The sequence below is a fragment of the Vicugna pacos genome, chromosome 23 (genome assembly GCF_048564905.1).
Source record: "Vicugna pacos chromosome 23, VicPac4, whole genome shotgun sequence".
In the NCBI taxonomy this organism is placed as follows: domain Eukaryota; kingdom Metazoa; phylum Chordata; class Mammalia; order Artiodactyla; family Camelidae; genus Vicugna; species Vicugna pacos.
The window spans coordinates 4,147,522-4,160,449 of NC_133009.1; the positions used below are offsets into that span (position 1 = coordinate 4,147,522).

At 51.0% G+C, this 12,928-nt stretch overlaps 1 protein-coding gene across 1 annotated transcript; it reads left to right on the plus strand.

Moving 5' to 3' along the window:
• Positions 1–11,381, plus strand: C23H1orf116 (chromosome 23 C1orf116 homolog). The gene is made up of 4 exons (XM_072948325.1): positions 1–187; positions 5,471–5,656; positions 7,505–7,682; positions 8,927–11,381. The coding sequence occupies exons 2-4, from the start codon at positions 5,552–5,554 to the stop codon at positions 10,480–10,482; spliced, it is 1,839 nt and encodes a 612-aa protein (XP_072804426.1). The 5' UTR covers positions 1–187; positions 5,471–5,551; the 3' UTR covers positions 10,483–11,381.
• Positions 11,382–12,928: the final 1,547 nt, after the last annotated feature.

Consider the following 12,928-nt stretch of genomic DNA (forward strand, 5'->3'; position numbering starts at 1 on the left):
TTGGCTGAGAGTCAGTGGCAGGGTGGGGCAAGGCAGCACAGATGAAGCATTTACCTGTCTAGGTAAGTCAGGAAGAGGTCAAAAGAAGAAAACAGTAAGAGGCAGGTGAAGCGGTCTCTGCCTCTGTCTGTGCCCTTTGAAATATAAGGGTATTTCTTTCTTCTCTTCAGCCCCCGACGCAGTGAAGGTGAGTTAATTACTAACCAACTATTGCTTTTTCTACAGCAAGAGGTCGGGGGAGGCTTTGTGGGAAGTCTGGGTTAGAGTCGTGGGGAGCCCTTTATACCCCAGCTCGGAGGCTTTCCTCTCTGTTCCTCAACTCTCTGGAGTCCAGTATGTGATCAGAGTGGGTAGGCAGCTTCCTGAGATTGCAGTGTTTTTGTGGAGAACAGGGCCGAGACACATTTTTTTTTTTTCATCTGCCTATTTAGGTTGGATAAGCATATTGTGTAGGCAGCGAGAAAAGAAAACAGGTGTGTTTTAGAAATTTCTGTCTCTGAACTATTGAAACTGAGTTGTGATTTTGGAAGAGAATCGTTGGAATAGAGGGATTCAAAACAGGGGATTGCCCAGAGGAGAAAAGTGCCTTGGTTTTCCATTGCATTTCTAACTGGAAATTTCCCCGTGGCTTTATCAACTCAACGTCTATCTCTATTTAAATAAAGGGTGCCGTGTGTGTGTGTGTGTGTGTGTGTGTGTGTGTGTGTGTTCAATAATGGTGATCATAATGGAGCTCTTTGTGGACAGGTGTATAAGGCATGAGCCAGGCTAAGTTGCTTGTAAGAGGGTGTGAGGTTTGGTTACACTGAGAAAACTCTAACTCAGGCTACCCGCTCACCTTTGGAAAACCCACAGATAATGTAGTTGCAAAGTTGAACCTATTTGAGTTGAACTTAATTAATTTTCCAACTTGTGCCTGTTAACAGACGCAGGGACTGGCAAGCAGAAAGCTACTCAGCTGTGCCGGGGCCTCACCCACATGACTATTTCACGGTGGCATGTTGAGTCTAGTAGGAATTCCAAGTGGGGCTCAGGTCAGTGCAGTGTGGCGGAGTCTGGAGAGGAGAACCAGATCAGTGCAGTGCTTCTGCTCTGTGTTCCCTCAGTTGTCCCAGTTGGCAGGGTCCCTGCGCAAGGCAGTTGGATGTAGAAGTCAAGTCAGAGCAGGAAGTCAGCTCTCCATCATCCAGCTTGTGAGGGTCAACATGCTGGTCCCTGACTTCACCCCTTTTCCTTCTGCTTCAGAAAAGAGGGAAGACTCACTGCCTGGCTCCCAGGACCTGGCACCCCAGCCCTAAGTGAATATATATTGGGTGTCCAGTCCTGGCAACTGGAGCTTTAGGCTTTAGCTCAGCCCCACACCACAAAACCAGCCCACCAAGCTCACTGACTGAGGGCTGCCAGAGGTGGTGACCTTGTCAGCAACAAAGATAACCTGCAGCATCATGCAAAGCTCTTCTGCATAGGGACTATTTCTGCCCACCCTCTCCCTCAAACCCACTGGTAAAAGAGGAGATTAGAACATTGCCTAGGCGGGGGGAGAGTATAACTCAGTCGTAGAATGCGTGCTTAGCATGAAAGAGGTCCTGGGTTCAATCCCCAGTACTTCCATTAAAATAAATAAATGTTTAAAAAAATTTTTAAAAAAAGAATGTTGCTTAAACACACATCAAAACTTGCCCGTGTGCTCATGGAGAATGATCTGTGTTCCTGACATTTGTCTTAGGATGTCCTCCAGCTCAAGGCACATTTCTGGGTGGTCAGCAAAAAGTAGAGCCATCTGGCCTAAGAGAAACAGGAGACCTCTTTGACCACTGAGGGAGAGAGGCTGAACTCTTGGAAGTTACTGGGGTGGGCTCACGGAAGGAGGGCAACAAGGGGGTCGTGGGCCTGTTCAGAAGGTACAAAGGAGCCACACGGGAGTGGGGCTGGAGCCCTCTCCCCACCCCACCCTCTCCAGATGCCAGAATGCCACATGTCATGTATTTACTCTCCTCCGAGGCTGGGCTGGTTTCAGCGAGTAGTTAATATTTAATGGGCCTTTGCCTGGGTGGCCTTGATGTAGGCTGTGCACACTTCTTAGTCCATTCCGCCCCTCCTCAAGTTGCCCAAAGAGGTCAAGGATTAAAAGATACCAGACTCTCACCTTGAGTGTTTTGCTCATTGCTCAGGCTTTTTATCAAGTAGAAATGCCTAAGGTTTCGATGGCCATCCTGAGATAGTCCCCAAGTTTCAAGGTTGTAAAGTCGGTGGAAGGAAATGCAGCATCTATTTCTGGTCCAACGGATGAAGGAAAGGGGGAGGGGCAGTGGGAAGAAGAGAAGACGTTTTCAGGGTTCAAACTTTTGAGGTCAGAACACTAGGTATGGAGGTGAGGCATGAGCACCTTAGGGCTCATCCAGCTTCTGTCTCAGATTCAGATTCGTCTCTGCAGCGCTAATGTCCTGCCGATGACACGGGCTTCAGTGGCGTTTGGTGGGATTTCTTTACTCTGTTGAGACAAAAAGCTGGCCTGGAAACATAGAGCTGACAGAGAAGGGTGATCTTAGGGCTTTCAGTGTTTAATCAGGGATGGCCCGTGGTCCTTCTTTAGGGACATGGCTGTCTTGCATCCGGACAGTCTCTGAGATGCCCTCTAGAGGGGCCGCGATCCATAGGCTGCCCCGCTGATGCAGTTACAGAGCATTCCCTACTTCCCTTAGGAAGGGGAAGTAAAAAGAGCCCCAGCTTTCTCATCTGTCAAATGGGGAAAATGTCACATCTTGCCTAAGGCATCAGGTTATTTTAAAGACCTAATTAGCATCTCTAAAAGCACATTGTAATCGGTACCCTGCTATGTTTTTTGAAGCAATGCTATTCATATTGCTTCTGTGTCTTCCAGCTGCTTTGGGCCATTCTTGGTTCCAAAGCAAGAGTGTGACAGGCTGCCCTGGGAGGAAGGAGAGGCTAGCAAACCATTGTAAAGTCGAAGAGTGCTTGGAAAAACAGGGGTAGTCATTTTCTCTAAAAGGAAAAGGCAGAGCCTGCTCACCCCTTCACAGAGAATAAATATTCTGTTAATTACAGTGAGTCACTTTGAGTATTTACTGCCCCAATTTTACACATAAGAAAACTAGAGCCCAAAAATTACACCCTTGGATCTACACTGATTTCTTGGAAACAATACTTTTGTCTTAATAAATTTTGCATTTCCCATGCCTATTAACTGCTTATAAATGTAAGTGTAACTAACAGCATTGCCCTAACTCCATCAAGCCACATATTCTCCAGGAAATAAAATGTTTAAGAAAGAGCTTACAGGAATAGGGTAGAAGCCAAAAAAGAATACTTGCAACAGCTCAACTTGGTAGACACTAGGATGAATGACAAGTTTATTCATCCGGCATTTTTTGAGTGCCTTCTGTGTACCTGGACGTATGAGAGACGAATCCTCTTTGCTTGAATGAATGGTCTCAACCCCACAGAATGTCAGGAATGAGTTCGTACTTAACAGTCATTAATGGAGAGGATAGCTGAGATGACAGCTTTATCCACTTGACTTTCCATGTTTCTGTTTCTTTGCGGTTCTGGGTAATGGGGAACCAACCTTATGAAGGGACCCCAGGAGCTAGCAACCCAATGTTGATTTATCACTGGGCTTCTTTTGGTACCACTGTCCCCTCTGGTTCCCTCTCTCTCTCCTGAGAGGCTCTGGACCCTTATGAGCTACACGTGTCTGGGCCATAAGGGATCTTCCCACTTCCTTCCCGGTTGTCCTGCCCCTCCCTACCTGCCCCACTTGAAGGCCACCTCCCAAGCAGCAGAGGAGCTCCGGGAGGCCTTGCGCTTGTCAACCCTATGTGGTTGGCGCGCTGACTCACCCAGCTCAGCCCAGACCTGACTTTGGCACTGGAAGCAGTTATTGACAGAGGCCCGGAGACAACCTGCTCTGGAATCCAAACCCCAAGCCTCAAGATCTCAAATGAAACACAGTTTTCCAGGACATTTTACCTAGTATCCAAAGGGTAGGGTAGATGGTAGAAAATAAAGCATGGCATTGTGGGAGAAAATCAGACCAACTATATTCAAATTCTAGCTCTCCCCCAGCTCCCTACTTGACCTTGGAATTGTCTTTTAATCTTAATTCTTCTAGAATTTCATTTTAATGTAGAAGAGTCACCTCTGGCCTTTCCAACTCTGGTGGAGTTTTTCCTGAAAGCAGGAGTATGAAAATGCCTGAGGTGGGGAGGGTTATAGCTCAGTGGTAGAGTGTGTGCTTAGCGCATGCAAGGTCCTGGGTTCAATCCCCAGTACTTCCATTAAAATAAATAAACCTAATTTCCTCCACCTAAAAAATAAATAAATAAGTAAAATTTAAAAAGAAAAGAAAATTCCTGGGATTTTCAGAAGAAAGATGGCACTGCCTTCCTTTGCTATTACAATGGGCACCATGAACTTAAAACTTTTCTTTCTCTATGCATTGGAGTTGGGAGAAAACGACCTAGGACATTGCTCTTGTCAGTCATCACAGGCAGGGGAGCCTCTTTGGGAACAAGTGCAGCATCAGCAGGGGGAGATACACCAGGGGGAAACTGGGTTTGTGCCCACCACTGGGGTCATGCACATACTTCCCAGCCTAGGGAAATGATGGAGGTGATGCTGGCCGTGGTGGTAGCAGTCATTACAATGGTGATGGTGTGGCTAGGACAGCAGCTGGCAATTATAGGGCTGTGCACCACACGAAGTGTTCCTCATGGAGTATTTCGTTTTACGTTGACAACCCTATGAAGTAGGTACTATTACGCACTCTGTTTCTTCTCTCAAGCTCTAGTCTTCCATTTAAGCTGAACCCTTTTATTCTAAATTTTTGTTCCCCTTAAGTCAGTCTCATTTGATCCTAGATGGAACTTGTCTTTTTCTTATTACAAGAACAGTAGTGGTTACTGGTTTATTCCTTCCGTGTTTGAGTTTTTACTGCCAACTAAACTGTACTAATTGTCCTCATTTACTCCTCATATTAACCCTCTTTAATGAGCAAGGACAGACTCCAAGAGTAATTTGCCCCCAAGTCACATCACTGTAAATGGTAGAGCTGGGATTTAAGCCCAGATCCAGCCACCTCCAGGACCCAAGCTATTCACCTTGTAATATTTGCTGTCTGTAGTGATGAAAATGTAACTTAAGCTCCCTGGTTCAGAGAGAAAAGTGACTAGGAGGAATGACGGGATCTCCTTTCTGACTCGGCTGCTTCTCCACTGCTAAGTCTGTCTTTCTGCATGTTGGCGAGCCAGCTTGTGTGTTGTTCTGCATCCGGCTTCTGTGTCCCCGTGTGGGCTGGGGTGGGTTGGGTTTGGGTTGTGGCTGTTGACGGCCCCCTCTCGCTCTCTGCTTCCTTGGTGTCCCTGCTGCCCTGCTGCTCCGGGGCCTGGACAGAGTCTCCCCGCCTGAGCCTGGCTCGGCTCACATGTGGCTTTGATTCTTCTCTTTTCAGGCCCGGCTGGGGACATTCTCCGCTTCCCTTGGCTTCCCCTCTGGAAGCCCCTTTTGCAGCCCCTGCACCTTGCTTCAGGTGATGCCCGAGAGGGAGCTGTGGCCAGCGGGGCCTGGCTCGGAACCCGTGACCCGCGTTGGCAGCTGCGACAGCATGATGAGCGTCACTTCCACCCGCTCGGGATCTGTACGTACCCTCTGTCTGCAGCCTGGCCCGCTCTCCGCACCCCTGCCCTGCCCTGCCGTGCCCTGCCCTGCCCTGCCCACCATCGGCCTCGCTCACTGCTCCTTCTCTTTCATCCTCCTCGCCCAGGAGTGAATCACACCAGTTGGTTTTCTGCCTCTGAGTCACCCCCGGTTCTCTGGAGAATAGGGTGGAACAACCCCAGAGAGTAACAGGACAAATGAGACTTTTCCCGGGTTTTTATTAGGTCAGGCGGTTGAGCTGAGATGAGACATGGGGGTCAGTGATCTGAGGTCATGGTGGGAACTAGAACGTAAATCCTTATAGCACGTGGATTCCTGAAGCCCTCTGCAAGGAACAGCATTACTTCCGTCTTTTACAAAGATCAAAGAGCAGGGAGGAATCAAGAGTCTGGGTTCTCTACTTATAAGCCGTATGTCCTTGGGCAAATTACTTAATTTCTCTAAGCTTCAGTCTCAGTTTTAAGATGGGGATAATATTAACGTGGAATTCATAGGGTTCTTGAAGGGAGTAAATGAAATGCATGTTAAGCACTTAGCACATGCCTCCAGATAGACAGGAAAGGGCCTTTCTGTAGGCAGACATCGCAAATCTTCCAAAGTCACTGTGGTTAACTATTTGTGAGTGGCATGCAATAAACTGTACTTTTCCTGGATATGAATTTGAATCTCAGTTACCATAAGGCTGGTCTTTCCTGGCCATCTGAGTGGGTCTAGAGAATATACACTTTTGAAGGGTCTCAAATATTAGGAAGAGGGGTGGAGATGCCAGGAAGAGACTTCAGCCAAACGTCCTATGTTTCCATTAGCCCTTTTGGCTTTCCCTTCAGCCTTCAACTTTGGAGAGCGACTATTCCCTGGATCTTCCTGGCCTTGAAGAACGTGGGCAGTAACCATCTAAAAAGGCCTATTGGTATAGCTCAGTGGTACAGCGTCTGCCTAGCATACATGGGGTCCTGGGTTCAATCCCCAGTACCTTCCTCAACAAAATAAATAAATAAACCTAATTACCTGTCCCCACAAAGAAAAGGGCCATAGACTTTTCTCCCAAGGACTCATATGTGCTTTCTCATAGTGAAAATTATTTATTTTAATTTCTATCTAATACTAATGCTCAGTTGCTTTCTACTCAACCCCATACCAGTTTCTCCACCTTCCTCCCTTGAGTTAATATTTGCTTAAGACATGAATACTTTTCTGAATGTTCGCCAGAGCCAAATGCCATCAAGAAAGTAAATATACAAGGGGAAAAACCCTGTATGGAATGCATTTCAAAGTCAAGTATAAATTATTTAGTAAATTTATCTGTAACTAGTCATGCCCCTGTTCCCACCTGCCTGGCAGTGAGTAGTTGGCTGTGTTTCCTGTTTGTCCTCTTGCTGTCCTTGACGTGCCAGGTCAAGTATGCAGAAGTACTTCAGAAGGTTAAAAGCAATACTATTCAAGTTAAAGGTCAAGTCATTATGTTGCCCACATAATTTAGAACTAAATGGGAGGCACACGGAGTGAAATACTTGACATAGGTCAGACAGAAGAATTGGCACTGCTTTCCTCTGGGCCCCAAAGCATTCCACCCTGGATCCAGCAAACAAAAGAGCACTTGCCACCTGCCTGCCCAGCTCTCAGGTGCTGGTGGAACAACAGCCCAACAATCTCTGCTCTCCCTGGTGCCTGCGGTTTTAAGAAGCAGCTCCAGCAGGTTTGCGGCACAGCGTGGTGGAGAGGTTTTCCAGCTCTTCAGCATTCCTTTCCCCATGCAGGGTGGTTCTCCGGCCCCGCCAGTTTCTGCAGAACTTCCTGTCACAGCATCCTCTCCCTCTCCTCCCTCCAGAGTGAAAGCAGCTACGACTTCCTGTCCGCTGAAGAGAAAGAGTGTCTGCTCTTCCTGGAGGAAACCATTGGCTCCTTGGACACTGAGGCTGACAGCGGACTGTCCACTGACGAGTCTGAGCAAGCCACAACACCCCGAGGTCCCCGAGCACTGCCCCCAACCCAGCCCGCCCCCCAGGGTAAGAGAGACTGTCTAGCGAAGCCCAGAAAAGCAGTACGTCATTTTGCCCCCTCCTTTCCATCTTGCTTGCCCTCTGCTCCCAGGGTTGCAGGCAGAAGGAAAAACTCTCCTCCCCACTCTCCTGGCTAAAAGAAAGCCTTGTCCCTGGAGGGAAGAAGGGATTGCTGGCATGCCAGCCTCTTATGTCTTTCTATGAAACATCAGAGGCCTGGGAGGGAAAGGGGTTTGACAGGCTCCCATCCTCTTATGGAGAAATTCTAAAATGATATGACCACAGACGTGGAGAGAGAATCAGGGAGGGGTGACTCTGGAGAGCCTGAGCCAGTCTGGGGAGCTAATCTGGGTGACCCAGGGGATGAGGCTGCAGGAGATAAGAAGAGGGAAGGACTCCCTTAACTTTAGCAGGTGGCCCCTCTAGGGCCACGAGAGTGTGGAGAGCCAGCAGTGTTGAGGCTCAGTAGATGGGGAACAAGGTGGCACTTATGTGCGGCCATAAGGGTGGGACCACATGCCCCAGGGCAAGGGCGGCACTTTACTCCTGAGGACAGCCCCATCGGTATCAAGACTACAATCATTTATTCATTCATTTAGCGAATATGTATTGACAATGTGTCAGACCCTCCATGGAAATGGAGCAGTAAATGGTGACGGGGGGGCTTCCTTCCGCTGCTGCCTGGTGCCGAGTCCCTGGCCCAGTGGGCCTGATGCATGTGCTTACTCACTGCAAGGAAAGAGCCCACGTCACTCTCTGGTGCAGGGACGGCTGTGGCCATTACAGAATCATCCAGGTGCTTCTAGAAAGTTAAGGTGGGAGAAGGCAGAAGGCTGGCCAAGCCAGAGCACATCACCTGTTGACGCTGCTCATGTTCAGTGCTTCCACTGGACTCAGTTACCTGGGAGCCCCGGGACAGCTAGAGGGGCTGTTCCGAATCCCCGCCAACCCTGGTGCATCTGTAGAGGGTTAGGGAGAGCCTGAGCCAGGGACCCAGAGCTATCTGGGGCTGCCCTTTCCCCAGACATAAGGAAACACTAGTCCTTGGTTGAAGGGAACCTGCTAGCATTGATCTGTTACTCTAAATGCTGTCCAGACAAGAGCGCTGCCCTGTAAGAGCAGAGGAATCAACAAAAACCAAAACCCATCCATTGCTAACCGGAGATCAGAGTTTGGAAAGCAGTTTCTTTCCCCCGGCAGCAGGGTTCTCACTGCCCACTCTTCTCCGCCTGTTCTCCCGACCCTCCCAGGACACCCGGAAAAGACGACTGTTCCGCGAGGCCCAGAGCCAAGGAGAGGGACTCCGTCCAGCTTGTCTCATCCACCCGCGCCCCAGAGCCTGGGCTCCAAGTCTGGCTCCTACAGCCTCCCCAGAAATATCCACATCGGCAGAAACCAGAACCTCTGGAAAAGCACCACCCAGACTAACAGCCACCTCCCTGGGGCACCCAAGGGGCTGGTCCTAGGGCCTGAGAAAGAGCAGGTCAGCCAGAGCAGAGAGCCCAGCCAAGCGCCCGCCGTCCCCCAGGACGCTGCCCTTGATCTGGACGTGGCGCTCATCCCCCCACCAGAGGCTTTCCGGGACACCCGGCCGGAGCAGCCTGGGCAAGGCAGCCTGCCCAAAGGGCCAGGGGAGCAGAGCCACACGCCGCAGCTCCACACCTCACTCAGCCCCCAGAAGAAAAGGGAGGCTGCTTCGGAGGCCATGTCCCAAAAGGCCAATGGTACAGGCCCGACAGGGGCACCGCAGCAGCCTCGGCCTCCCTCTGCTGGGTCGTCCCAGAATTCGAGAGCTGAAGATGCTCCCGTCCCATCACGGGGGGATCCAAATGCCCAGCTGGCTCCCCTCACAGCCCCTAAGCCCCGGAAGCTGCCGCCAAATATCATTCTGAAGAGCAGCCGAAGCAGTTTCCACAGCGATCCCCAGAACTGGCTGTCCCGCCACTCTGAGGCCGCCCCCGGAGACGCCAGCCTGGCCCCGACTTCGCTGCAGGAGCAGAGGAAGGCACGCAGGGAAGCGCTGGAGAAGCTGGGGCTGCCGCAGGACCGGGATGAGCCCAGCCCCCACTTGAGCAGGCCCTCATTCAGACTGAAGGAGACTCGGGCTCAGGCCCCCTCCCCGGCTGGGCCCGCAGCTCCAGCTCCGGTCTCCGCAGCCGCACCTGCGGCGGGAAAGGCGCCTGCGCCTGCGCCTGCGCCTGCGCAGGGACCTTCTCTGCTGAAAGCCCCGGCTCCGGCTCCGGCTCAGCGGTCTTCTCCCGGCAAGGTTTCCGTTTCTGCCCAGGAACCCACTCCAGGGAAAGCCCCGGCAGTCCAATCCCTGCCAATTCCTATCCCTAAGGCCTCGAGGGCAAAGAGTCCCCCGACGCAGCCAAACCCAGACTCAGGGCTGACCCTCCAGGGGAGCAGCACCCCTGGCCTGAGACAGACGAACTTCAAGTCCAACACGCTGGAGCGGTCGGGCGTGGGGCTGAGCAGCTACCTCTCGGCTGAGAAAGCGCCCAGCCCCCAGATCAGCGCCTCTCTGGGAAAAGACTCCTTCTTGGACCAGATGTCACCCCACGTCTTGCGTAATTCGCGGCCCCGCCCTGCCTCCCTGGGCACCGGGAAGGACTTCGAGGGGATCCAGGTGGGCAAGCTGGCTGACCTGGAGCAGGAGCAGCACTCCAAACGCCTGTCTTTCCAAGGACAGAGCCGGGACAAGCTGCCTCGGCCCCTCTGTGTCAGCGTCAAGATCTCGCCAAAAAGCGTATCCGATGAACACAGAAGGGAGGCCCTGAAGAAGCTGGGCCTGTTGAAGGAGTAGGGCGCCGGCCACCAGCACCGCACCCACAGCCGCCTCCCCGCACCTCGCTGTTCAAGAAGAGACCCGGGGCTCCACTTAGCCTTCCCGCCTCACAGCTCGGGGGCTGGGCAGGGGTTGGCTTCTCTCCAATGTCCTCTTCTCTCTGAGGGAGAGATTGGAGCATACGTTTATACTCAGTGGTTGTGCCGAGGAGTGCCTGCACGAATCATCCTGAAGATGGTTTCCACAGGAGGCTGTGTGTGTGTGTGTGTGTGTGTGTGTGTGTGTGACAGGCTGTATATATCACAGACGCTATTTATATGACACAGAGGGTCACTGCTCAGAAGTCCGCTCTTGTTGGAAACTTTCTTATATTGGGTAGAGTTCAGCCTAGCCAGAACCAAGTGTAGAGGGGCAGCTAAACCTGAGGAAAAGCAGTCAGATGAGACGATGGAGGTGCTAGGGACATTAGGCAAATGCAGGTCACAGGGAATGTGGGTCTCCCAGAATCCCTGCTATGGGTGGAGATGGGCTCACACTTTGCAGGATTCCCATCTCAGTTCTGGACCGGGGCCCGGGGCCAAGAGGAGTTTTTGTTTTGTTTTGTGTTGTTACCTCTTCCTCTGCTGTCTTCTCACTGTCCCTAGTCCCAAGAATCGGACACATCCCTGTAATTAAAAACTCTCAATTGACAGATGCCAGAAGCACTCTTGTTGGTTTGAGAAGGCCGGATATGTGCCCACGCGGCACACCTTTACCAGGGAGGGCTTTGTCCATGGACTTGTTAAATGCTGTAAATAAACTACGATGGTCCCTGACTCTGATGTTCCCCTGCTTCTGATGGCAGTTTGCACAGGACTGACCCCAAGGCTGGGCCAACAGTGGAATGGGGGCTCAAGCCCAGAGGATTTGTAAATAAATACCGAAGAACTGTTGTAGGCCTTGTCCCCACGATTGCAAGTTGTTTTTAATTTCCTCTGTTCCTATGGAAAATCAGCATAATACATTCTCTGCCAATTATTCATAGACTGTCAGAGCTGGGAGGGGCCTTAGCGACACCCCAGTGCACCCCGGCTAGGGAAGGGAAGTGACTCACTGTGGTCACTGTGCCGTTTAATAACAGAGTTGGGGTTCCTGATTCCCCTCCCATGCTGCACGCCCCTCCCCTCAAACAGTGCCTTTGCCCACCCACACGGCCCCCTAAGCTGCGGGAGTCATTAACCAGGATGTAGCCCTAAAGCTCTCCAAGACCCTAAAGTGTCTTCTGAAACATCAGAGATTAAATGTTTTTCAGGATCATATTTAATGTTGTGGTTTTTAAATTTAATTTGGGAACGTAGCAGCATAACAACTTGTTATTACTCCGAAATTCCCTGACCAAATGGTGCAACTTGAGAACTTTCCGGAAGATGGTAATATGGGAAGGTGGTGTGGGCTTGTGAGTACAAGCTTGGAGGTCAGACATGGCTGGGCACGACCTCTGCTTCCCCTAAGGAAATTCGTGTTACTCAGAGATGCGAGCTGGCTGGAGTCCAAGATGCCCAGATGTGAGGGGCAGATCAAAGAAACCATGCTGGAAAAGTGCCCTTTAGGTCTGTTGAGCGTCTCTGGGCCGTGTCCTTAGGGACCCAGCATACGGAGGCTCCGTGTTTCTGAAGATGATGAGAAGGTTAAGGTAAGGACACGGGATGGCTCCACCCTGTTGTGGCATGTGGGGCAGGGGTGTGACAGTTTCTAGGTACTCGCTCACACACACGCCCAAGAGCCTGGTGCCTCCTCCTTGGCCCTGGGCGAGGACCTGGCCTGTCGCAGCTGTATGGGTCTCCCACGACTGGCCGAACCATGTCTTATCACAGACTCCCCCAGAGAGAGAAAGCCCTCCCAGGGGACTGGCCCCACAGGCTGTGTTTGGTTAAACTGCTTCTCGTATGCATCTCAAGAACCAACCTGAGGAATGATCACTTTATTTTTCATTAATTTCCCTGACAAATAGAGAAACTTGGGGCCAGCTATGAAGTAAGACTTGGTAGGAATCTGGGGCCCTGACATTCACGTAAGGCTGACTAACACATTGGTCAGGAGTACCTCCTGTGAAATCACACTCCCTGGTAAAGGCGATTTCTCTCCCTGACAAAACAGAGGTATACACAGCCTGCCCTCCCACTCTGAATCCTCATCCTGCCCGTTTCCCCAGTTCTCCCAATTTGAGATACTCCTTTCCCTTGTTATTTAAAGATGCCTTGTTTCACCATGTCCTCACCCTTCAAAGAGCATGTTTTGCTCCAACGATGGTCTTTGAGATTCAAGAATAGGATGATAAAGCTAAACCCAGCTGTCTTCATTCTAAAGAAGGTCAAGGGGACCCAGTGAGGGAGGACGTCCACCATCCTGAATTGTACCCATCCTCTTGTATCCAAATAGAATTGCTCTTTGTTCAACTTGAACTGACTAGGGGAGAGGTGAAGGT

Excerpts from the sequence above, each read along its gene's own strand:
- C23H1orf116 (XM_072948325.1), top strand. The coding sequence starts at position 5,552 with ATGCCCGAGAGGGAGCTGTGGCCAGCGGGGCCTGGCTCGGAACCCGTG. Across the intron at positions 5,657-7,504 it reads CTTCCACCCGCTCGGGATCT|AGTGAAAGCAGCTACGACTT; the intron begins GTACGTACCCTC and ends TCCTCCCTCCAG. Across the intron at positions 7,683-8,926 it reads AACCCAGCCCGCCCCCCAGG|GACACCCGGAAAAGACGACT; the intron begins GTAAGAGAGACT and ends CGACCCTCCCAG.